Source organism: Tursiops truncatus, chromosome 2 (genome assembly GCF_011762595.2).
Source record: "Tursiops truncatus isolate mTurTru1 chromosome 2, mTurTru1.mat.Y, whole genome shotgun sequence".
NCBI lineage: Eukaryota > Metazoa > Chordata > Mammalia > Artiodactyla > Delphinidae > Tursiops > Tursiops truncatus.
Genome location: NC_047035.1, coordinates 32,523,972 through 32,550,063, shown reverse-complemented (window position 1 = coordinate 32,550,063; position 26,092 = coordinate 32,523,972). Strand labels below are relative to the sequence as shown.

The window sequence follows — 26,092 nt, the reverse complement described above, 5'->3', positions numbered from 1 at the left end:
GGGAGCGTGGAGTCTTAACCACTGTGCCACCAGGGAAGTCCCTGTAGGAGGCAAATTTTGACAAGAGTTTGATGTTTGTGTCCTTTGGGCTTTGGAGCTGGAGATGAAAAGGAAATGGATAAAGGAACTTATGGCCGTCAAGGATCTCAAAGTCCGATAGACAACTTCGTGCCTATTGAAGGTACTCAGCTGCTGGTGGCACAAAAGAAAGGGGAAGATACAGAGGTTAGGAAGATTGGAAGGAGCCATTTATCCCCAGGGAGGAAAAAAGTAAACTGAAGACATCTAGAAGTAATACAGTTTTGTCATTTTGTGGGGGAGGAGTGGGAGGCACTAAGGTCTGATACACATTGAGATACCTTTTGCTGCTGTGGCCTAGGCATTTCAGGGCGAGTGGGAGTGAAGGGGGGGACACTGCAGGCAGAAAGGGAGAGGTAAGGGGGGGCCTCCCAGCACGTTATTCCCTTCTCTCGTCACACCCTCTGGGGAACTTTGGACTCCAGAGTTAGCACTTCTTATCTTTACAGTCTAAAATGTAATGGTTAAGTTCTGTTCCAACTTCATGAACTGTTCTTTGTCTCCCCCCATCACATGGTAGTATTAATCAAAGGAACAGACTCTTATTCTAGATTCTCCCACCACCACCATCCCCTTTCCAGACTAGTCTGAGGCAAGAAAAGGATTTATGTTGGTTGTACCTGTCCAGTTCCCTCTTGTAACTAATGGAGAGATGGCCATGGTATAGGAAATAATCTGTCCTGAGGATTACATGTAAACGGAGGCTGAGCTCACAGAGATGTAGAGAAACTCACGTAGCCCCTGGGCGCCAAGCGTGGCTGAGTCAGGACCCTTTGCCTTCACAGAGGAGCGCTCGGTAGAGTGTGACATGACTGCGCCTCAGCAGGACTGTGACAGTCTCCACCCGCAGGGATAGGCCCCAGGGCAACCCAGACGCATGAGCTGCGGAGATCTGGGCCCTGCCCTGCGTGTCTAGGGGACTGGGCGCCCTGGCTGTTCCATGGCTCCCCACTCCCAGCCCCTCCCCCAGCTGCTGCTGCCTCCCTAAGCTATGAGCCATTTTTCAAGGTGACTCTAAGGATACATTTCACCTTAGGCAGGCTTTTTGGTTAATCTGGAAGCATCTGTGGCAACAACAAGTAAGCAAATTGCGTGAACTTCGAGCTCGTGTTACAGGTTCTCCTCAGCACCAGAAGCCTGCATGCTTATCATCATCTTTTTTGTGAGCGGTTCCTCAGGTCACCCTCTGCTGTCTTGGCTTACAGGCTAAGACTGTAAATAGGAGGACCTGAGTCTTACTAGTTCACAGAGCAAGCAGCCTTTTATATTTTGTCCCTTTTAAACCTCACTATAGACCGGTGAGATATTCACTGGTGAGATAGTCAAAGCAAGCAACACCTCCATTTTACAGATGAGGAAACAGAGGCAGAGATGTGGGACGGTTCTTCCCCAAGTTCAGAGCTGTGGCTTAAGGGCACTGTCCTTCCTCTTGAAGGGTCACTCTGGGCAGGAGACGAGTGTTCATGACATCACATTCAGCAGAGCAGTCACTCAGCTTTTGATGTTTTGGGTTCACAGAGGTGGGGAAAGGCCAGATCCTGACCTTAAGGGGCTGGCAGTCTAGCTCATGGGGGTCTCCCCTTGCTACAGGCTGTTGAGGCGGCAGTGTTGGTCCCAAGAAGGAAAGTCAGAAGGGTGAATGCAGACTTCCCATGACCCTGCCCCACCCCGTGTTTTGGAAGAGCTGGAGGAAGAGGTAGGTTATACAGAGAGAAGCGTGGATGCCCTGGAGAATTCTGTGATTGAGAGAGACCTTTGAGCTGCTTTTAGGTATGAAGACGGAAGCCAGAGGAGAGTGGTGTGAAGTACGTTCATGATGTTGAGCAGCCATCACCACCATCCGTCTCCATAACTCTTTTCATCCGGCAAAACTGAAACTCTGTACGCATTAAACAATAACTCCCCATTCCCCCCTCCCCTTAGCCCCTGACATCCACCATTTTACTTTATCTCTAAATTATAATTTTTTTAAATCAGGGGAAGTGGTCACTAACACACCAGCGGAATACTGAAGCAAAATGAATTCTTTTTTTTTTTTTTAACTACGTTTTCGTCTATGTGTTTCTCTAAGGGTAATAATGAATACTTAGTCTTAATTTGTTCTAAGTGTTCTTCTTTTCACTTGGTCTAAAGCCATGATTCAAGGGCAGGCTTTATTTTGTTTTTTAAAATTCTGTGTTCTAAGTGGATTCTTTCTGAAAATGATTAGATGTCGTGTGACCCTTTCTTCGTAGTAGCTGGGTTTTCCCATTTGGGGTGATATCCTGGGGCTGTGGGGATTCACTTTTCTCTGTATTATTGTATTATTTCTGAAGCACTGACCCTTGGCTCAGCCTAGCATGTAAACATTCCTTGACTCTCCTCTGTTCATCTTTTCTCTTCTCTTTGCAGAGCCCCTTTTTCCATCACCCCATTTGTTTTGCACTTGATCAGGTCTTAGGCTTCATGGTGGAATCGGTCCCTTGGCCCAGGTAACTGCTTAAACAGTAAGGGAGGAACCGGCTGTTTCTAGAAAACGAAACAGAACGTGGGCTCATTTGTGTGCATCTTCTCCCCAGTCCCATACTGGCTCCTCCCCCACAGTGTTCATGAGTTAGGCAGACATTTGCTGCCTGCCTGTCAGGTGCCAGGCCCTGTGCTGGCTTATGAAGATTCCAAGTTGAGTAATTCACAGTCCCTGCCTTCAAGGAACTTTTAGCCTAGTGAGGTGAGACAGATAAACAGATATAATAACTTGATAGAGGTACAGTCAGAGTAGGGTGCTCAGGGCACTTTGGGAGTAAGGAGGGGGTTAGTTCTACTGGAGGTGGGCGTGACATGTCAGAAGAGTTCCTCCAGGAGATGAGGCTTGTGCTGAGCCCTGAAACTTGACTGTATTCCTGGCAGAGAGAGCAATCAGGTTTATTGGAGTGTCAGTCAGTTTGTTGAGGGAGGAGACAGGTGGCTTACAGGAATGCCTTGCTACATTAATTTTATTCTGTATTTTATCTGTCTGAATAGGTAATGCATACACAAAGTACAACACTCAAGAAGATGAAAAGGGGATACGTACAGTGAAAAATGAGCTTCCTTCTCTGTTAACCACTAGATTCCCTCGCTGACAGCACTTGGTAGCTACCAGTTTCTTGCGCATCAATTCCAGAGAGAGACTTCCAGTGCATACAGGGGTGTGTGTGTGTATGTGTGTGTGTCCTTTAAAAATACATGCATACACACACATAGTTTTCTTCACATACTAATTTTGGAAGTCATTCCATATTAGTACAGACTGAACTGCCCAGTTCTTTTTAAACCACTGCGTGGTATTCTATTATGTGGGTGTATGACAACTTATTTAACTAGTAACCCTTCAGTCTTGTGCCAGTAAAAATAATGCACTGAATATCCTGCATATATATCATTGCACACGTGATTTCTCAGGACAGATGATAGAAGTAGAATTGATAGGTCAGAGAATGTGTGCATTTTGGGGACATATATTGTCACACAGTTCTCCAAAGAGCTCTATATTAATTATAAAATACGAAATGTAAGATTCTTTACCACTTGGTAAGCCCCCCACCACACCAGTCCTCTAAAATCCTTGCCAGAGTGATCTTCCTAAATGAATTTGGTGTTGTAACTTCCCTGTTTATAATCCTCGTAAGCTTCACGTGGTCTTCAGGATAAAGTTTAAACTTAGCCCAGCCCCTGCCTCTAGCATCTGCCGGGAGTGCTGGGTTCCATTGCTCTGAGCCACTTGGACTTGGTGTCTCTGTTTCCTTTTCCAGTAGACACATCCTTTAGCAATCTGTTTAGCATCCCGTCCTGTGGGTAATCTTTCCTCATTCCTCCAGGCGGGCACGGAACACTACGCGTCACCCTGATCCAGCCTCATCCATTCACTGCAGAAGTATTTGTTGTGCACGTGCTGTGATGTGGCACGGGCAGGTGTCATCCTTGATGATCCATTGGTTCTTGCCTTTAGGGGATGATGACTGCCTGGTAGGGTTACCTGCTGTGGCTGCATGTACAAGGGCAGCACCAAGGACCCATTGCTGACTGGCTGGTGGCCCTGGGCATATCCTTTAACTTTTTGGACCTTGGTTTTGGCATCTGTCAAAAGAGGAGGTGAAGCCTGATGACCTCCAAGGTCCTCGACGCTCAGATCTTATTAATAATTACGATAGCAACAGCCGCTGGTGTTTACTGAGGACTTGCTAAGTGCCAGGCACTGTGTTGAGCACTTTGATCCTACTCCTTACATCAACCCTGTGAAGATGATGGTATCGTTACTGTCTCCATTTTACAGATGAGAAAACTGAGGCTAAGAGAGTAATTTGGCCACAAGGTCATAGTAAAGGAAATAGATTTGAATTCTGGCATTCTGACTCTACTATTCTTAGCCACAAAACTGTTTACACATTCCACACATTTACGCATGGTTTTGTGTACTGTTTTGGGTCAGTCACAGACTCCACCCCTAGACCTCTCCATGAACCATCCCTGTTCTGCAGCCATAAAGGCTCAAGTTGGAATCTGGGTAAAAGCTGGGGACAGAGGACTGCTACAGTCCCAACTACTTGGGGGTAGTGGATAAAGACCCGGTGGCTAGCTCTGTTCTTGAGCCCCTGGCTCATTCTCATTGGAGACCCTCATAGCTGCTTTTCCTTTGGACTGAGACAATTCATACTGCTGTCTGAAGTAACTCTCTTCAGAAGGGGTGCATAGGCTTGAGTCAAGGCTTCATACATGGATTAAAGTCAGGCCTGGGTGTTATCCCTCAGGGGCATCCTTTATTAGGGTTGTAGATGGCAGCCTTCTTTATCTATTTACATAAAGCCTTGTTGGAGAAGGAGGTGTATATGGAATTTAAAAAGGAAGTGTAACATTATTTGGAATACCTGTTATAAACTAGGATAAATGAAATCCCATGGGTTAACTAAAATATAATAGGCCTATATCATAATGTATCATCAACCCTTCTGCTTCCCTGAAGGCAAATAGAAAAAAATCCTGAAAAGTCTTAATCCTTGCTTTTATTATTATTTTTTTAAGATACCGGTTCCTATTCTTCTTACGTCTTTGTCTGAGCTAGAGTGGATGGTGGGGTAATTAAGAGTTACAGCCCGTTCTCCGCTCAATCATTGTCAAGTGTAGCCAACAAATGTGGGCTCTGGGGTCACAGGTGTGTTGGGTGAGCCTTGATTAATTAGTCCGTTTTTGAGATTCGTGGCTGTGGAGTCAGAGCCAGGTCCTCAGGGGCTCATCCAGCCAAGCCCCGGGCCCTTGGCTCCCGCTGCTGCATTCCTTCTCTCTAGGCGGTGTATTTCTCCCTTTAAGACATGTGTTCTCTATTTTTTTTTCTTTTCTTTTCTTTTTTCTTTTCGGTTAGTTGAACTTGCTCTGAGTCCGGTGGCAAAGGCAAAGCCAGACTCTGGTGTAGCAGCTCTGAGTCAACAGCCATCTATCTCCTCCTCTTTGCTCGAGCCTCCAAGGCAGGCAGCAGGGCAGAGCCACAGCAGTTTCTGAAAGCTCTGCCGAGCCTGACAGATCTCCAGGTGAGCCGGCGCTTGTCTCCTTGTCCCGTCGCAAGGATCTGGCGCCCGGATGCTGACGCCAATGGCAGCTTGCTTCGGGCCTTGGCATTTCCCCGGGGAGGAGTTGGAAAGCCGCTTATGTGCTTGTCTCTTCTCCTGGCAGTAGGGATTCAGTTGCTAGAATTCTTTCAACTTTGTATGTGATTATGGCTTCCTTACCGTAAAGTGCCTATTGTAACTAACTTATGGCTAAAGTTTTCACTTATGTCCTTGTTTTTGGTTTGTTTTTTGTAGGTGAATCTACCCAGGGCTGACTTCAGTGTTCTTACTTCTGGCTTTTAAATTTTTTCTTTTTAAAATAACTTGGACGGATGAAAGATGTGCCATGGCAGGATAGCACCAAAGAGCACCTCATTGTTTGCCGCGGCCTCCGCGGGACATGGCGTGTTCCTCCTGCTGGTGATTCTTAGCACCCTCCTTGGAGACGGACTTGCCTCAGGTGAGCCCCAGCCTGCCTCCTGTGTGTGGGAGGGAGAAGACTCAATACCATTGTTTCTCCTGAAGGCTGGGAGAAGGGATTCTTTGTGGAGCCGTTAGCAGGGGAGCAGAGAGCGGGGGCTTCTGTTCTGTTGGTACAGCAGGGAGCCAGCTGAGGGCGTGGGACTGGTGGCTGAGGTGCCTAGTGAGCCAGTGGGGGGCGGGGGTGTAGGAGCCTGCGGGGATGACGTGACCACTCCCCTCCCCTGGCTGTAGTCACGGGTGGGACGGAGGTGTAGGGTTCAGGGTGCAATGTGCAGGTACGGGTGCCGGCTTTGGAATCCACTGCCTGTTTTCAGAGCCCAGTCCTGCTACTTGCTGGCTCTGTGACCGAGAGCGAGTCTCTACTTCTGTAAGCCTCAGTTCCCTCACCTGTGCTAGATGGCAGAGTTGAGTAATTGACAGACCATGTGGCCCCCAAAGCCTAAAATATGTACGCTTTAAAATGTTTGACCCTTTATAGCAGAGGTTTGCCACCTTACCCCCAGCCCAGAACAGACAGTGCTCAGTAAGAAAGCCTATGAATGGAGTGGCTGTCAGAGTAGGAAGGAAGGAAGGACTGACTGGTCAGAGCTAGGATGGACCTCAGAGGCTGTGCACTGGCCCAGGGCCTTAGGGCAGCTCACGGCAGTGCCTGGACCAGAACCTCGCCTAGTGCCTGGTGCGCTACCACCACCATCCTCTTCTAGGGCTCTGCTGGGGAAGCGGTCCTGGTATGTTACATGGCAGTATGAGGGCAGAGCATCTGCCTCCAGTGTCTGATGCCTTCAGCCTCTTTAGCTCCATTAAGCCATCCCCTGTACACCGCCACTCTCTCTTTTATGGGCTTCCCTCCTTCCTCCTCCCATTCCCCACCCCATTTTCCAGCTACCCACACCTTCCCAACTTTCCATTCAAGGTCTGAAATCAATTATCAGGGATCGATGCTTCCAGACTGGCTGAATAAAGGGATTATTATTTTCCAGTATGGAAAAATATATCTGTAGTGTGGGCTCAGACCAGGATGGGAAAGTTGGCTCTGTTGTTTTCTTTCCCTCCCCCATCTGCAAAGAATCCTTCCTCCCCTGCCACCCCACTCCCTCTGCCCAGTCTTTTTTACTCTCCATAAAACAAACGTACTGGCACAGAGCAGGGTGCAGGCAGGGGAGGGGGTTTCATCATTACTTCGATCCAGTGCACCAAGTTACGATCTTTTTCCCTCTCTCTGGAGTGGCTTCTGGGGGAAGGAGGTACCCACACCTTGGCCTGAGACCCAGAGCACACCTGTACGGCTGTGCCCGCCCTGAGCAGCGTGCCAAGCAAGCTTGCCAAGAAACCAAGGCTCTCAGATACTCTGAAGTCGAGGAAAGGCAATTCAGGTCAGGCAAGGTCTCCTCTTCCTTTTCCTGCATTTCTTACCTGCTCCTGTAGCTTCCCCTGAATACCCATTCCAGAGGCCTTTTTAAATGAGGCGCTCGTTACCCAGTGAGCTCTAGTAGATATACTCGTGTGTCTCGGCACATTCGCGACGGTGAGAATCCCACGGGACAGAGGTCAGTGGGCACCCTCGGTGAGGCGTTGGCCTGCACAGTCTCTGGTCATAAGTCCCACAGGCGCCTCTAGTCTTGGCCATAATTGCTCAGGTTTAGAAAAAAGAATCACGTATGAAGAGGCACTTGAGAGTTCTGGGGTAAAGTTCTGGGAAAAGTTACATATGTCATGTTCAAAGTTCAGTTTTCCATCCTGGTTCCTCTTATCTGCAGCTGGAGATGTGGAGTTATAACAGAGAAGTGGTTACGGAGGCATTGGGTTCAGCTTGCCCCTTGGTCATGCCTGTAGCAGAGATGGAGAGAGTTACTGATAAAGTTCCCTTTTTCAGGGTGGCAAAAGGAAGCATATCTTACTCTTCACACTTGGTCACAGCCTGCAGGGGAAGACCAGATTTAAAAATAAGATCTGTGCTCGCGCTACCCAGCTTGCTTTTCTTGGACTAGGGAGGAATTAGGATCCCAACTGTGTAGCAGCCTCTCCCAGATCTCTCTCCTTAAGAGATCTTAAGGTCACAGATCTCTTTACCTGTGACCTTAAGAAAGTTGCTGTGTGTGTGGCCTGAGGTGAATCACTTGCCCTCTCTGTGTGCCCTGTAAAACAGAAGCAAGATGCTTAAGGATGTTAGGTTGGTGTTGTGTAATAAAAATGATTGGAAGGCCCTTGACACAAAAATGCTCAGCGTAATTCCTAAATAACAGCAGCAGAGACGGTGTTTGACCTCCTGTGGAGTCATGTTGGGCAAGAGACTTCCTGTGGATGACGTCCTCTGCTGTCTTTAAAAAACGAAACTGGAGATGCAGAGTCACTTTTTGGGTTGGGGATGAGGGGTTGGGAGGAGGTGTCAAACTTGACCAGTTGAGGAAGGATTGATTACTTCCGGAATCCCTTTTGCCTTCCATGTTTGCATAGTTTGATGGTCTCAACCTAGCTCATGTAAAAAGCTTTTAATTTCCATTCTCTCCCTGTTCTGAGGATATTTATTGAAAAAAAACTTAGTATTTTACTTGTTTCTGATTTTTTTTTTTCCTTTAAGATGTTGCCACACACTCAGCGGCCATGTTAAACATCACACAAGCACCTAAGCAGGGAAGGCAGCCATTTGCATTTCCGTGTGGCAGAGGGAGAAAGCCAGGCACTTAGTGCTCACTGAAGATGGAAGATGTGGAGAGCTAGGCTCTCAGGGGATGATACGGCTTCAGCCGTTAGCACTGCGGTGGCAGAGAGAGATGTTGGCAGGTGGCCTGGCTCACCTCACGGTCTCTGAAGGGACCTGGAGTCAGAGGTAACATACACTGAACTGGGAAAAGCGAACAGGTAGGGAAACGATGCCTGTGAGCATCACTTGTGTGTCGGGCTCTGTGTCGTCACGTGTGAAGTTCTCAGAGTGCCTGTGAGCTACATGGTCATGTAACTGTTTGACAAGTGAGAAAACGAGGCAGAGTGAAGTTAGGTAACTTGGTCAGAGACACTGAGTCGTAGGTGGGGAAGCGGGCTTGGATTTGCGTGCAGTATGTCTGACTGTGTTGCCCGTGCTCTGCTGAGAACTGTACTACCTGTGCTGAGTGGCAGGCTTCTCTGAGACCTGTTTCTTGTGTTGCTCTGTTGGAGCACTCAGATCACCCTTCAGAGGGTAACTTTGACAGAGGAAGAGAGGCACCATCTGTTTTCTTCCCTGGATATAGGATGCAGGAGTCATCTCTGGGTTACCATATTTACCTCTGTGGTTGTTTCTGTTCTTATCTACAGTGGCCCTTGGTGGTTTGGGTCCTAGTTTAGGCACAAGGTTTGCCAAGGCAGTTCTATTCTTGGAAAGGAACAATAGGGACCACAGCGAATTGTTTGCTAAATGCGGCTGTAGTTCCCAAAACATCCGCAGAGCATCTTCCTGTCAGCTGCTGGCGTCGTGATGTAATCTCTCCATGGTGTAATTACCTGTGACTATAAAAAGACTGGGGATTGTGGTAGGAGGCTGGATGGGTCATTACAGAGCTTGCTGAACCCTGGCGTCATGAAAAGACATTGAGAAATTACCCTCTGCAGGCTGATTGTTGTGCCATGTTTAGACCATTGCCAACGCATGGTACGAGCTTTGCACTGTAACTTTCGAACAAAAGAAGACAGGAGTCCACCAGACCGAACACCTCAGTGGCTCTCATCTGGGTGAAAGCCCTCATTAGACACAGATTCCACCTACCAAACAGAGGTGCCCCACTACCCTATCCTTAACTGCAAGCTTAGAGGTTATCCTTACCTGCCCAACTCTTTCCACAAAAGGGGGTCACAGGGTGCTTAAAAAGAACAAAAGAAAAGGGCTTCCCTGGTGGCGCAGTGGTTGAGAGTCCGCCTGCCGATGCAGGGGACACGGGTTCGTGCCCCGGTCCCGGGAAGATCCCACATGCCGCGGAGCGGCTGGGCCCGTGAGCCATGGCCGCTGAGCCTGCGCGTCCGGAGCCTGTGCTCCGCAACGGGAGAGGCCACAACAGTGAGAGGCCCGCGTACCGCAAAAAAAAAACAAAACAAAATAAACCAACTAGGGTTAGTGCTCAGAGTCTTTAATTATTCTAGGTATGTTTTCAGATGAATTCTTTGACCACCTCTTACCCACTGGAGGTTCCTTTCTTCTGCGTCACCCCAGCAGCATGAGCCTGCGAGGATGTGAGCAGCCCTCCCATCCCAGGTGGCTGGTACTGGTGTAGCTGGCTGCCTGGACTGGGGCCAGATCAGGAGTGACCTTGGCCCGCCTCGTGTTTAGCTCTGGGGCCCGGAGGGACAGCAGTGTTTAGAGACAACTTTGCCATGGTGTGGTGTGACTGAGGGGGGCGCTGGCCGCTGGTTTCTCCCAGCCCTGTTCACCCAGTGCACCTTCAGCCAACCTGAAGCGTGAACTCTGAATTCACTGGAAGATGAGGGTGAACACTGCCTCTACGCCTAGCTGCCTGTATTACCTTTGGATAATCTTCCAGACGACATTGTCGATGTTCCCTAGCACAGGGAAGACACTAGATAATCTTACTTATTAATACACTGTTGTGAGGATTAAATAAGATAGTATATATAAAGCACTTAGGACATTGACTGGCATACAAAGAAGTAATTCCTAGGTTTGAAGACCAGATTCTAGCACCAGTCGATACCAGTCTACACTTACGACACCAAAGCTGATTAGCTCGGGTTGGAAGGAGCTCCTTGTTTCTTCCGTGTGTCTTGGATTCTCTTGGATTCAGTTCAGTACATCCTGAGCAGAGTTAGACACGTACTGCATGAGTTCTTCATAGTTCACAGGTTCCTAATTCTCAAATGCCACATGTTGGCATCTCACGCATGAAGCCATGCAGAAAAGAGGGGCCGTGGCCCTTTGCGCTATTTGTGCTGAGGGGTCAGCTAGGACATCTCACAGCCAGCCCTTCCCTTCCGTGAGGCTGTCTTGTTGGCATCTCAGAGCTGGGATTCCTCGAAGCTACTATTTGTTAGGAACTTTCAGAGTTTTTTTGAAATCTTAAAAATCTGAGGATGCCAAGGGTCTGTTCTTTTAAAGAGGTATTTCATTTCATCAGCACTGTGATGTATGATGGAAGGATTACATTTGAAAGAATTCCTAAACACATCCGTGAGAATGCAACATTAGAATTGAAAATTAAGAGCTCTCTTCTCGTCTCTCCATTTTGGTAGTCCTTTTGCCTCCTCCTACTTAGCTATATTTGACAGCATTTCTGCTTGTAAGAAGCCTTTTCCTTCCTAGATTCACTTGCTTCCCCAGAGACAAGGTTTTCCCCTTGCTTAACTTCTTTAACTTGTTAGCTTTGCCAGTAGCCAAATCTTTTAAAAGTACAACTGTTTAATCATTCAAAATTCTGGGAAGTAGTGCAGGGAACACAAACAGATCCTCATCAAGGTTTATTCTTTGCAAAGCGTTTTTTCTTTTCAAATTCACAAAAGTATTTTAGGTGTTTCGACCAAGGAGGGGAAATGTGTTTCAGGAAGTTATGGCCAAGTACTCCCTCAGGATTATAAAATAATTCTGCTCTAGCCTTTGTTATTCTGAGTAACTAGTGACACTTCATGAAATACAATGGGCCCGACGATCAGTTCTTCACGTGCAGTAGACACATGTCTCCCTGGGAGAGGGCGGGACCTGTGTGTTTATTGTCACTGGCTGGAGTACTGACAGCTCAGCCTTGTTGACTCTGGCAATGGTGGGAGGCACAAGAGAATGTCGCTGGGATTGTCACACACCAGACAAGGACTGAGTGGGCGTGGGGAGTCACCTGTCAGTATTTGCCGAGCACTGATCTTGGCACAGCAAGGTGCGGGGGCCGACCGGAGAGAAGCCTTGGATGTTTCTGCTTCCCGGTTGGTCTCATTACTTTGGAGGCCAGATTGCAGAGGACCCAGGGGTGTCTTGAGTCAGTGCAGCCCCACTCGGGCTCCTGAAAACCATGCACGGTCTCCCCGAATTGCTAATTAATGGTCCAGGAAGTTAGGTGGTGACATCAGTAGGTTGTGTGGCCCTCTGCTTTCTACCTGTCACACAGTAGACCCCGTCAGTCTCTGATCTTTGAGTCTTCTGTACACGAGCCACTTGATCTTAGTTCGTGTTCTTTGTTCTTGGTTTTGTAAGTGTTTGCATATAAGCTCGTTGAGGGCAGAGCCAGTCCTTTGTACTTTGTTATAACCAGGCCAGTGATCATCCCAGAGGGGGGGTCACTCCTGGCAGGACTGTGCAGGGTCATGGCCTGTCCTGTGCGTGAGGATAAGCAGGACGAGTCCGCGGCCCTGCGAGCGGCAGCAGCCTGATCTGTGGTTCTCCGTGAGATTCTGTCCACAACCTTCTTGGGAGTGGAGGAGGATGTGAAAGTGTCTTCATGCCTCAGGGGATGCAGGTGGTGGGGCTCTTCTGAGAGGAAGGGAGTGGGACTGGGCCGGCTGCCCAGAAGAGTTTATCACAGAGTGCGCCGACTTTCAGCCCGAGTGAGGATCTTTGAACCCAGCGTGGGTCCCTTTAGGTGATGAAGAGGGACGAAAGGAAGGCTTTCATTACCTACGGGGAATGAAGTCATGTGGAAGAATGCATGTGAGAACTGTGCTGGCTCTAAAAATGTACTGGCATTGGAGGGGGGGGGAAGTCAGCTTGCATGGGTGTGGCTTCCCTTCCCCACCCACAGCTCCCTCTACCTCTGTCCCTAAAGTCAAGGCTAAGGGGACTCCTCATTCCCCTTCCCTGAACACTAGCACAGTCAAGCCTATCCTCACGCTGTTCTTTGAGTGGCTAGATTCCTGTGGCTGGAATCCCAGCCTCCCCTCCCTCCTGTACTTCACTTCATCCTTTAAGATCAAATTCAAAGTTACCTCCTCTGAGACACCACCCATCCCCTTACCACTAGAATTAATAGGGTCTGCAGGAAGGAGAGTAGGCTATGTGTGTATTTGCTGAATGGAATTCTCAGGAGCTCTTTGGTCTCAGTCCTTTCTCTTGGGAGGATGTCAGAGAGTTTTTCCTATGAACGGGATTCCAACTCCTAGAATCTTAACTGTTTTTGATTATTTGAAGGGATTGGGCAGCTCGTTAAGACTTCAGCTTTGGGGAACCTGAACACTCAGTTCTGCAGATCATGACACACAAGCCCTATATGGACTTGTTCCAAACCCTAATGACCAGGGTTGCTCTGGGACAGATTGGGTTTGGTGTTTTCATAAGCGGCATCAGCTCGTTTAGCAAATGTGTGTTGATATAAGGCGGGCAGGGAGGACAGCAGGAGATGGGTAGTGCCGTGAAGGGCTTCCTGGGGCCAAGTACTGGACTGGCTCTTGTTGGAAGTTATCACATCTAGTTGGTCCTCACAGTCAGCCTGTGAGAGGTGGGCGGTTGCAGCCAGGAACAGTACTTTATACCAGGAGGGATGCAGACGGGATGGTTCAGACTCTGATTTATCCACAGTTATTTGCTGAGCGCCTGCTGAGTGCTGCGACTGTGCCAGCTCCAGTCTGTGAGATACTTGCTGTGATCAGGGAAGTCATTGCTGCACTGGGATACACACGGGCAGGGCTCCTGATTCAGATAGGGGTGGTCGTAGAAGGCCTCTCTGAGGGAGAGGAGTGTACACCGAGACCTGGAGGCAAGTAGGGGGACAAGATGACATAGTAAGGTTAAGAATGCAGTCTTGGGGCTTCCCTGGGAGAGTCCGCCTGCCGATGCAGGGGACACGGGTTTGTGCCCCGGTCCGGGAAGATCCCACATGCCGCGGAGCGGCTGGGCCCATGAGCCATGGCCACTGAGCCTGTGTGTCCGGAGCCTGTGCTCCGCAACGGGAGAGGCCACAGCAGTGAGAGGCCCGCGTACCACCAAAAAAAAAAAAAAAAAAAAAATGCAGTCTCTTGGACCAAGCAGGCTGGTTTGAATCCTAATTCTGCCACTAACATGTTGTCTAATTTTGAGCAAGTTTCTCAGTGTCCCTCAGTTTTCATAGGTGTGAGATTGGGATAACATACTTAACGTATAGGGTTGTGGTGTTACCGTCGTTATGTTACTCTGTGTCACCTCAGCCAGCACGTTGGGGGCAGTCTGGAGGGAGGAGAGGGAGAGAGTTAGCTTCGCGTCTGCTGTGCTCACCTTGGCTCTTCCTTCCTTTGGAACTTGCAGTGTCACTTCTGTTGAAACTTTGGAAGTCCAATATGCTCTGTTCTCTAAACTGGTTTTCCTCTTACCCTGCTGGATAAGTGAGTGGTCTCTTCTACTTTGGTGGAGTATGTTTTTTTGTTGTTGTTGTTTTTTAATTTATTAATTTATTTATTTTCGGCTGCATTGGGTCTTCGTGGCTGCATGCGGGCTTTCTCTAGTTCCAGCGAGCGGGGACTACTCCTCCATACGGTGCACGGGCTCTAGGCACACGGGCTTCAGTAGTTGTGGCTCGCGGGCTCTCGAGTGCAGGCTCAGTAGTTGTGGTGCACAGGCTTAGTTGCTCTGCCGCATGTGGGATCTTCCGGGTCCAGGGCTCAAAGCTGTGTCCCCTGCATTGGCGGGCAGATTCTTAACCACTGTGCCACCAGCGATGTCCCTGGTGGAGTATGTTTGGAAGCTGGGGTTTCAGAAAAGAAAAATGAAGTCTGTCCTTAGCCTCAGAGTTCAGAGATGGGGCTGAACATCACTAGAAGCCCAGTTTGGGGGAAGCTCCCAGGGGGTAAGATGCTGGTGGAGGCAGGTAGGTGCCCTTCCTAGCTGGCTTTCAGAGCTGTGGTGGGGTAGGGGGCGTGGAGGAGGAACAAGCTTGATGTGAAAGATCAAAGGGTTAAAGAAAAAAGCAAACACCAGTTAATGGATTAAGGGTTGAATGAGTCTAAACAGGGAAATAAGGAGGGCTGGCAGAAGGTGTTGATTTTGGTACAAGTTGTGGAGAAGATGGGGATGAGAAGAATGGGCTTCTGTTTGCCTGTGGGAACAGGAAGTGACTGGCTCAGTGAGGCTGCCCCTCCAGGGCGTCACTCAGCACAGGCCCTTCATCCTCTTACCTCAGCCCAGCCAACCCGTGGGGGGCGTGCCTGACAAGGATGGCTTATTGCAGCCAGTCTGATGCACTGCACAGGGTCCCCATGTGGACCTCTGCGTCAGGAATTCCATGGGGAAGTTCCTAATGCTCAGGAAGGGAGGAGAGAGGAGCAGCTGGCCACGGGCATGCGCGTGTATCCAGGACCCCTCAGCTGGGGTCAGGCCGCAGTGACTGGAGCTGTTGCGGTGAGGACTCTCTGTGGTTTGATGTGTTCAGGGTGCAGAGAACCGCTGTGTCTTCCGGCAGAGATGTGTCTCCAGTTTGGCCACGTGGCATGTGGGGATCTTAGTTCCTCCACCAGAGATCAAAACTGTGTCCCCTGCAGGGGAAGCATGGAGTCTTAACCACTGGACCGCCAGGGAGTCCCAGTGTCTCGAGTTTCTTGAGAGAGGCTTTCAGCAGAGGAACCCGTTCTCCACGCTGTGGTTCTTAGCTTTGCAGTCCGTCTCAGTGACAATTTGTCAGGCACTTGAGAAACTTGGCAGTCGGTTTCAGTAACAGAAATTCTGTTAACCAGTAATGGCAGACCCTGGCCCTGCAGGAATAATTAAGAGTGTGAACGATAGGATTAGGTGAGATAATATATGTAAAAGTTCTGGGTAAATAATAAAAGTCTATTCCAATGGAAAGGATTATTATAGTGCTCTTTTTTTTTTTTTTTTTTAAAGAGAGTATCTCTTTTCTGAATTGCTCAAAGCACTTGGTTAATACTAACCAGTTGATCCTTCATCCATCCCTGGGCAGGAGGCTGGCATATGATAGCCCCTTTGTGCAGGAGATCAAACTAAAGTTTCCAAGAGAGCCCCAAATCTTGAGTCTGAAGCTCAAATCTATGGAGTCTAAAGCTTGGACCTCCAGATGTGAGAATGCCTCACTCCTGAGAATAGAGAAAGTGAGAGGAGAAATGGAGGGATCTTTAAAAAAGTCTTTTTTTTCACAGACATGGTCATGTCAGACAAGGTTGTTGTAGTCAGGAATTTTAGAGGCCTAGAAATCTGACATCCATTTTCCTCTGGGGGCTTCCCCTCTAGCCCAGAGTCCCTACGAGGAATGAGGGCCTGGTATAAGCTAGAGAAGCAGAAGGCTAATTACGGCAGGTTTGGACACGGGTCCTGTTCTATTTAGGCTGTGGTTGGCGATACCTGAGGCACCAGATTCTGCACCACGGTACCTGCTCCCTGACACATACCAGCGGAAACCCACTCACCACCCCAATGTGACCCAGTGTGTCAGGGCACCCACAACAGGTGCCCATTGTATTCTGCAGGCCCCATGGTAAAGCCCCACGGAGGCAGGATCAGGCAACTCCCTGAGTGTCTGACCCAGGCCAGTTTTCCCGCAGAACAAGTACTGCAGCCTCCGTGGGGCAGGATGGCATCTGGGCAGATCAGAGTCATGTCAACTCTCCAGTCAGGAAGAGACCTGGGCCCTTTGGTCCACCGTCGTCCCTTCTGAAGTCTGGTCTCAGCAGTGTAGAGCTGGCGAAGGGAGGTTCCGTTTTGTTCACATTACTAGGTCAGGCCCTTCAGGGTCCTCGAGACCTTTCTCCCCAAGTCTGTGCTTTCCAGCCTCTGGTCACAGCTTCAAGGACAGGTTGTGTACTTTCTTGTACAAGGCCTTGAACCTTGGAAACGGGGGAAGAGGATGCTGAGTTGGGAAGCTCCTCCTGCCTCCAGTGGCAGCTCCGTGGGCTCTTGGGCTTGAAGTTCAGGTCATTCAGCTGTGCCAGTTAAGTCACCTACTTGTGAGAGAAGCAACAGGCTGAAGCATGTACGTTATAAGCACCATTAGGTGTCAAGTTTGAGTGTGCGTTAGAATCCCCTGGAGGGCCCAGATTGCTGGGCCCTACCTCCACCTCCAGTTTGCATCAGTATTTCTACTGAGTTCTTACAGGCTACTGCTGATGGTCTGGGGACCACACTTTGAGAATCACCAGTTTACAATGGGGCTGAACAAGCCCACTTAACCCTTCCAGAGCAAATTTGATAAGGTGGAGACAGAGGGCTGGAGAGGTCGTGAACCTCTGGGGAGAGAGGAAGTTCAGAAATAGAATGCTGCAGGTGGACGAGCCTAACTTGAAAACTGAGAAAAGGTTAAATGATTAAGGGAGGTGCTGGCAGGCCTCTTGTTACCTTCACCAGCTGGTTCTGGTCCTTGCTGACTATCCAGCAGAGAGGGAGGAACCAGGCCTGGTGCAGCCCTGGAGGCATCACCTTGGGCATCTCCTCCCTCCACCACTTCTTCTGCCCTCTCAGGCAGCGGTGAGCTCCGAAAGTCTGCATTTTAGAAAGTCTTGCCCCAGCTTGGGATCTGTGGTATGAAGAGCAGGGCCCTGAGCTGGGGTCCCGGGCCTCAGCCCCTGTACTGCCTCTAATGAGCAGTAACTGAAGGCCCCTCACTTTGCTCAGTGGTGAGGTAAGGGTTGGACCAGCGCTCCAGGGCCCTTTGAGCTTAGATACCGCATATTCTTTAATGCCTTCTCTGACAGCTTCCTCTGCAGGGTCAGGAACTTCTGCTTGCTTGTTACATGTTTTTTTTTTTTTTTTTTTTTTTGTGGTACGCGGGCCTCTCAACTGTTTTGGCCTCTCCCGTTGTGGAGCACAGGCTCCGGACGCACAGGCTCAGCGGCCATGGCTCACGGGCGCAGCCACTCTGCGGCATGTGGGATCTTCCTGGACCGGGGCATGAACCCATGTCCCCTGCATCGGCAGGCGGACTTTCAACCACTGCGCCACCAAGGAAGCCCTGTTTTTTAGTTTTTAATGTGTGTGAAAACTTCCATTGACACGCAGTACTGAACCAGAATCCCATCTGGAAAGTGAAACTAGAGAAGTTTGGAAATTGGAGTAACTTTTCTTTTTAGAGAGCCTCTGGGCTCTACAGTTATGCTGCTTCCATAAAACTGTCCACAGAGGAATGACTTAGCATCCTTGTTGGGTGCTGATCCCTTTACTCCAGATCGTCACACTTGTCGACTGCAGTGTTTCCCAGGCTGTCTGATCAGTTCTCATTTCCAGGTGCTCCTGCATTCCGCGCTGCCTGGCACAGTGCTCATGGTAGGCCTGTGAAAATCTTTGCTGGTGGATGGAATAGAGGGGTGTGTATCCATGTGCCTCTTTTCCTTTCCTTTGATTTCTCCCTGCTTAACTTCGTGTGATAGTCCTTTTGCCCTCCTCTCTCTTCCTCCTCTGTGCTCATTTTAACTACTCTGCTCTGACAGAGCTAGCCGTTGATGTTTGTACGTTGTGTGTGTAGGGGTTGGGGTGTGCCTGGGGAGGTCACAAAGGCCCTACATACGCCATCTGTGTGAGGGGCACATCCAGAGCTCCCCAGTCTTCTTCTTTCCTTCTCTCTTTTGCCCACTTGGTCTGGGGTAGCTGTGAGTTACAGAATGTTTTTGCCATCCTAGGGGAGTTTGCTGTTCTTCAGATTGAATTTGACCCCGTTTACAGCCTTTATTTCCTGCTGTTTGTATTGGCAGACTAAAGGACTCCTGGCCTGGAGAAAATTAGCACATCCTGCCTCAGAACCATTGTGTGACCCTGTCTCTCCAGCCTCTTTCTGAAGGGGCAAATGAGAGATTTCCCAGCCTTGGCTAATCGTCACTTAGCCCCTCTGATCCTGCGTGGGTGGCTTTCAGGCAGCTCAAACACTGAGTAGCCTGAGGTCTGCTTTGAAACAGGGAAAGACTGAGGTTGATTTAATTCATTTTAAGTGAAATCACCAGCCTTTTGATGATTCCATTAATTTCCTCCCTTTTGAATACCCTCATGTTAGCAGTAATTGGAAATCCTGACTGTTTCTCATTTCCCCCCACTCCCCTGCTTTAATCTGAGGCAGCTGGATACTGCACGCTGCTTTTTCATTTACTGGAAGAGCAGTTTGAGGATGATTTTAACGACCGGCTTTGACAGTACTTCCAGAAGCTGAGACTGTCGCTGTTCTTCAGTTTACACCCACTCGGGGGCCTAAGGCTCACTCACCTTGCTCCTATAAAACTCTACTTAGTTCTTGGTGTGCAGGTGGGAAGGGCTCACTGTGAGAATGCTCTCTTGTCCCAAGTTCTGTATGCAGGCTTTTCATCACTCAACATTTACAGACCTCCTGGGTGTGCCAGGCACGGTCTAGTTACTGAGTGTTTCCCTGCCCCTCCTCCCTGCCCTGGTGGAAGCACAGAGGCCTGAGTAGCTGAGGTTCCAGCAGGCAGACCGTGGGAATTGTCTCTAAGGCTTTCTCTGTGTGTTTTTATGGTAGGAATGCCTGTTTCAGTGTTTTTCCTTTCTTGGCTCTAAAGAGGAATAAATAATATGAACCACCTCCTGAGATCAGAGAAATAATGGGTAGCAATAGCTGTAACAGCGTACTACTGTTGGCAATTGACAGAAGGTAAAGCACTTTCTTGTATATCATGTCATACTGGTGTCTTCACAGTAACTTATCACAGCCAGTAAAGGGTAAAGCTGGATTTGAACCCAGGTCCTCCCTTTGCAAATGAAATAAATGCTTTTTGTACTACATTGTGTGTGTGTGTGTGTGTGTGTGTGTGTGTGTGTGTGTGTGTGTGTGTGTGTTTCACACTGACTTTCCCATGCCATTGTCTTTAGGATTATTTCAACCACTGAAGTGTTAAGAAGCTATTATGTATGCACTGGGCCCTCTGCCAGAAACTGAGGTCCTCATAGTCTAATTGGGGAGAAAGATAAGACAGAATACATCTTGAGTGGTTCAGGTACTGAGTGCTATTAGAAAGAAGAGAATTAACCCTGACGTCATCCAGGAAGGCTTCCAGAGAGCTGAGACTTAACGCTGGGCCTGGTGGGAAGGCAGGATCCAAACCAAGGGAGAGCTGGAAAGGGGAGTTTGGTATTTGGCCACCTAGGACTCTGGGATACAGAAAAGGTGGTGAGGTTTGAGTCCTTTATCAGACTAGAGAACTAACATCCTCTGGGGTGATGCTTTTCGGACTTTACTGTGCTTTTAAAATCAGATTCGCATACCCCATGCCCACAAAGAACCATTCAGTCAGTCTGGAGTGCAGCCCAGCAATATGCATTCTTTAAAAGTTTTAAAATAATATCAGTCTCCCAGCCCTTCAGTTGTCTTTCCTGAACAGAAGAAAGCAAGGGTGCAGGTTTCATTTGTTCCCTTCCAGAGGCAGAAGCTATTTAACACACTGTTGCACGTCGTGAGAGTGGCCTACCCTCTGAGAAACACTGTATTCCAAGGAAATGCCCTCCATGTTGCAGGAAGCATGAGGGGCTGGGGATCTGGGTTTTGACACCATAGAGAGCCCACTCCTGAGGACTAAGTGTTTAGGATAAACTAAGGAGGAAAGGGAGGAGTGGTATTAAATGATGTAAGTGAAGTTGACTCTGACAGTGGCTGGGTCCGTCTGGCTGCTGTCTTGAATTGAAGGCAGGTGGTGGGGCCATTGAGGCTGAGGACCTTCAAAACAGTACATGCTCAGTTACTGCATGTGCCTCTGACTTTTAAGAAAAGCATTTTTACAGATGCTGTTTGGTATCTTAGCTTTCAGATGAGTTTTGGGGGTGGGAGCAGTCAAGGGTCAGTCAGTGGGTAGGTGGAGGAAACTTCTTTGGGATTGAGGGTCATATACATTGAGAGCCCTGAAAGAGGTAATCCAGTGTCTTCCATAGGAGTGGGCAGTCTTGGTGAATCTTAAGATTTCTGTCTGTATTTGGGGACCAAATGGGACCTAGGGTGGTTGTGAAGAATCAGAAAACTTACCAAGTTACTAAATACCCCGTTAAGAAGTGACATGCCTGGGCTTCCCTGGTGGCGCAGTGGTTGAGAGTCTGCCTGCCGATGCAGGGGACGCGGGTTCGTGCCCCAGTCCGGGAGGATCCCACGTGCCGCGGAGCGGCTGGGCCCGTGAGCCATGGCTGCTGGGCCTGCGCGTCTGGAGCCTGTGCTCCGCAGCGAGAGAGGCCGCAGCGGTGAGAAGCCCGTGTACCGCAAAAAAAAAAAAAAAAAGAGAAATGACGTGCCTGAGTTTTGGGGTGTTGTGAAATACCTGTAGTAAATGTGCAATATGTTTCAGGTAGTAACCACTTTCAATCTATTATCCCATTCTTAGTTTGTCAATGAAAATTGTCAGACATTAAAAAAATACAGAGACTAACATAGCTGGGTACTTACCACCCAGATTTAATATTTTGCCATGTTTGCTTCAGATCTTTTTCTCCAGAGATATAGCCAGTATGCTAAATCAATGTGTATCCTTCCAACCGTGCCTCTGTTTTTACATACTTACACATGTATTTACATGCATTTTTTTTTAAGGGCCCTCAGTCTGTGGAGGTTGAGTTTTAGTGGGGTGTGTGGGGTTTTTATAACGTGTACAAGTTTTACATATTTATACATGCATCCCTAAGCGATATAGGATATCATTTTATTTATTTATTTATTTTTACATCTTTATTGGAGTATAATTGCTTTACAGTGGTGTGTTATTTTCTGCTTTATAACAAAGTGAATCAGTTATACATATACATATGTTCCCATATCTCTTCCCTCTTGCGTCTCCCTCCCTCCCACCCTCCCTATCCCACCCCTCTAGGTGGTCACAGAGCACCCAGCTGATCTTCCTGTGCTATGCGGCTGCTTCCCACTAGCTATCTGTTTTACGTTTGGTAGTGTAAATATGTCCATGCCACTCTCTCACTTTGTCACAGCTTACCCTTCCTCCTCCCCATATCCTCAAGTCCATTCTCTAGTAGGTCTGTGTCTTTATTCCTGTCCTACCCCTAGATTCTTCATGACATTTTTTTTTCTTAAATTCCATATATATGTGTTAGCATACGGTATTTGTCTTTCTCTTTCTGACTTACTTCACTCTGTATGACAGACTCTAGGTCCATCCACCTCATTACAAATAGCTCAATTTCGTTTCTTTTTATAGCTGAGTAATATTCCATTGTGTATATGTGCCACATCTTCTTTATCCAGTCATCCGATGATGGACACTTAGGTTGTTTCCATCTCCTGACTATTGTATCATTTTATGTTTTAAAATGCATGTTATCTTCTATAGCCTCCTTTTTTCGTTCAACATTGTTTTTGAAATTTAGCCACGTTGATACATTTGTTTTACCTACAGTATAGCGTTATTCCATTGTGTTAATATGCCAGAATATTTGTAACCATTCTCTCATTAATGGACATACAGGTGACTTCAGTTTTTCATCGTTAGGAACGTACTGCAAGGAACATCCTTGTACATGTGTACTAAATATGTATACAAGATTTCTCTGGCATATACATGTGGCAGTGGAGTTGCTGGATTATTAGAAATGTACAACTTCAGCTTTCTATATATTGCCAAGTAGCTCTCCAGAGTAGTTGTATGAGTTTTCACCACTAGTGATACATACGAAAATTCTTAGTTCTCCACATGCTTTGCAACAGCTGGTATTGTTAGATGTTAATTTCTGCCAATCTGATGGATATAAAATGGAATCTCTCCGTGGCTTGAATTTTGTATTTTCCTTGACTGTCTTCTCCCAGTTTGCAGATTATTTTAACTTTCTCTATGGCAGTGGTTCTCAAGGGTCGTTGGGGTCTTTTCAGGAGGCTGACAAGGTTGAAACTATTTTCATATTAATACTAAGATGCTATTTGCCTTTTTGCACTCATTCTTTCGCAGGTGTGTCGTGGAGTTCCAGAGGCTACATGACATGTGTTGACACAATCACTCTGATGTTTATTATTGTTTTTATTTACTTTTAAATTTTTATTTATTTGTTTGTTTATGGCTGCGTTGGGTCTTCGTTGCTGCGCGAGGGCTTTTTCTAGTTGCGGTGAGTGGGGGCTACTCTTCGTTGTGGTGCATGGGCTTCTCATTGCAGTGGTTTCTCTTGCTGTGGAGCACGGGCTTTAGGCGCACGGGCTTTAGTAGTTGTGGCACACGGGCTCAGTAGTTGTGGCTCGCGGCCTCTAGAGCATAGGCTCAGTAGTTGTGGCGCACGGGCTTAGTTGCTCTGCGGCATGTGTGATCTTCCCGGACCCGGGCTCGAACCTGTGTCCCCTGCATTGGCAGGTGGATTCTTAATCACTGCACCGCCAGGGAAGCCCTATTATTATTTTTAAATGAATTTATAAAGAGTAAAAATTAGGTTTATTTTCAACTGTGGTATGTATTGATAGCTGTAACACACAGACAACTTTGGGGGTCCTCAGTAATTTTCGATAGTATAAGGGGGGCTTGCGAACAAGGGGTCTGAGAACCACTGCTACTTTATTCATATTTTTTTTTCTTCCTGGAATATGTTTTCTTTTTTGAAATTAATTTTTATTAGAGTATAGTTGATTTACAACGTTGTGTTAGTTTCAGATGTACAGCAAAGTGAATCAGTTATACATACACACATACCCACTCTTTTTTAGATTCTATTCCTATATAGGTCATTACAGAATATTGAGTAGAGTTCCCTGTGCTATACAGTAGGTCCTTATTAGTTATCTATTTTATATATAGTAGTGTGTATATGTGAAATGTTTCCTTTGACTTGCTTAAGAAATTCTGTCCAAATTTCATGAAGATGGGCTCATATTTTCTTCTAGAAGTTTAGGAATGTACTTTTGTGGGTGCTGTCTGCCATTTCCCAGGCCCGTCAGCTGCTTAATTTTGCACCTTCTCAAAACATTTGTATAGCCTGAATAGAACGTTTTCCACATCTACCTTTATAGTAGAATTCTTTTTGGCGGGGGGCGGGGGGGGATTGTGGGGGGCATGGGAAGGGATGGAAGGACAGGCAGGGATTTAGTCACTTTTTCCAGACCCCTTTGTTCAAGATAGTCGCCAAGCATTTTGCAGAATCCAGCAGTCTCTCCTTGAGATGCTGTACATGCTCATTTTGGATCCTTGTGTTCATCATTAGTTCATTGCCAACTTGCTGTCCAGAGGACCAGAGTTCACTAGTGACAGGGATTCTGGAAGTGCATCCCCTCTCTAAAGCCCCGGACATTTGAGTTCCTGTCAGAGAAGCACTAGCTTTCTTCTTCCTGGTTGTGTCTGGGCTGGGCTGGGGGGTGAGGGCAGTGGGCGGGCAGGCAGCCACCAGGTTAACTACAGTGAGGGGTATGGTGGTGGCCCCTCCAAGAAAAAAATAACACTACTGACATCCCAGGCTTCATCACCTCTCACCAGACTCTTACTGACTCCTCTGTTTGCAGTGTATTCCCCACCTCCCTCCCCTCAAATCTGTCTTCCGCCTTGCTGCCAGAATAACTTAAAATCTCAGACTTAGCGTGATACTTCTCCCCTTAAAACAAACAAAAACAAATCCAGGTCTTGCTCTAAGGCTGCTCTTAAGGTCTGTACTCCCTAGCAACGTAACCCTCACCTGTGCTTTCTCTCTAGCCGCTGCCCTAGCCTGTGCTCCGTCCTGGAACATCACCAGGCATTTTATCATTCCCATAACACACCATCGAATGTGCCCCCAGTGCCTCACTTATGCCGTTCCCTCCATCTCACATGTTGCTCCCCATCTGAGAGCTTGTTTGACTCTCAGTCCCCACAAAACGCAAATATAAATTCTGAGAAGATGATCCCTTTTCATCTTTGTCTCCCCACTAACTCAGCGTTTCCGATTAAAGTGAAGACTTGGAGTAGTTTCTTTTAGTCTTTGTTTCGCTTGGGGGACAGCTGCTACATCTCCATCCCTTCCCCGCAAGTTCCTTCCCTGTAAATTGTGTTTACCTGGTTGACTCCTGTTGTTATTTTGCATCCCAGTTCTTTAGTAGGAGGAGGGGATTTCTTTTTTGTGGTTAAGGAGCTGATGTAGACATCCTAATAGATCTTCTTCCGGCATATCTTGCTTGCAGGGAGGGAATGTGCTGAACAGCCGAGTGAAAGCACCTAGTCCCTCGTTTTCCCTACCAACAATTTAGTTACTGCGTATTTTGAAAAATAATAAATTGACGTTTATTTTAAATTGACTGGCATATTGTAAAAGCGATGCGTGAGTTGTACGTATGCATTAATGCTGCCAGCGGAAAGGCCCTGCTCAGGGAAGGGATTCTAGATGTTGCTGTTTTTCCCGCTCAGCCCCACCCAGCCTCCTGCCTCCCCTTCAGCGGCTTAAAAAATAAAATTTCACAAACCCTCGAAATCTGTTAGAGATGCAGATTAGGTAGATTACCTTTTATTTTCTGAACGAGCTTTGTAGCAGGAATCCACGTGAGTACGGAGAAAGGGGGCCCCTGCTGGAAAGACTGCAGGCCTGCGTGCCTGCTGTAAGAGGTTGGGGTGGGCACCTGAGAAGGATTCAAGTCCAAGACTGTAAGCTTGCAGGAGCCTTCTTCACATCGTTATGGTGTCTGAAAGAGTTGACTTTCTTTGGCAGCTTGTTTATGGCCCTTCCGTTGGTTCTTGAGAATGGTCGCTAGGTAGGTTGGGAAAGTAAGACAGCAGAAGGGGAAGAGTTGTTCCTTGGCTCATGTTGCTGATGAGGGCAAAGCTAGGATTTGACGTGTTGCACACTGCCTTCTGGTCCATGTAAACAGTCCAGGTGGACGTGAACTCTCAGGTTCAGGGAGAAGGGGCTTATGCCAGAGAAGTGAGGTCTGAACACACAAATGCTGGTTACTAGGTATGGAAACATTAGGTCTTTATATGGATATGGACCTGAGAGGTTTCCTTGGTGGGTGATGCTTTTCTTTCTTCTTATTTGAAGAGTACTGCTAATGTTGCTGTACTGTTTGATTAGTACTAGTTATAAAGATGAAATATGAGGAGAAGTTAGTTAAGCCTTGAAGATCAAGCACAATGATAGGAATTTTCTCCTTCTGTCCCAGTTTGCTCATGCCCCCTCCCCTGAAACGCAGACACTCTGCAATATGTGAGAAAACAATCCTAATAATCAA

General features: G+C 47.8%; 1 protein-coding gene across 7 annotated transcripts in view; it reads left to right on the top strand.

Annotated features, from left to right (window-relative positions):
- Window positions 1–26,092, top strand: part of SUSD6 (sushi domain containing 6) — a 93,624-nt gene that overhangs the window by 37,085 nt on the left and 30,447 nt on the right. For 5 of the 7 annotated variants that reach the window (XM_019922054.3, XM_019922066.3, XM_073800321.1 and 2 more), the window contains exon 2: window positions 5,892–6,096. In XM_019922054.3, the coding sequence (XP_019777613.1) occupies window positions 5,976–6,096 (121 nt within the window). In that variant the 5' untranslated portion in view covers window positions 5,892–5,975. Of the gene's footprint in view, window positions 1–1,668; window positions 1,775–5,452; window positions 5,619–5,891; window positions 6,097–26,092 lie in introns of those variants that run through there. The other 2 variants (XM_019922059.3, XM_019922065.2) reach the window with 2 other exon arrangements.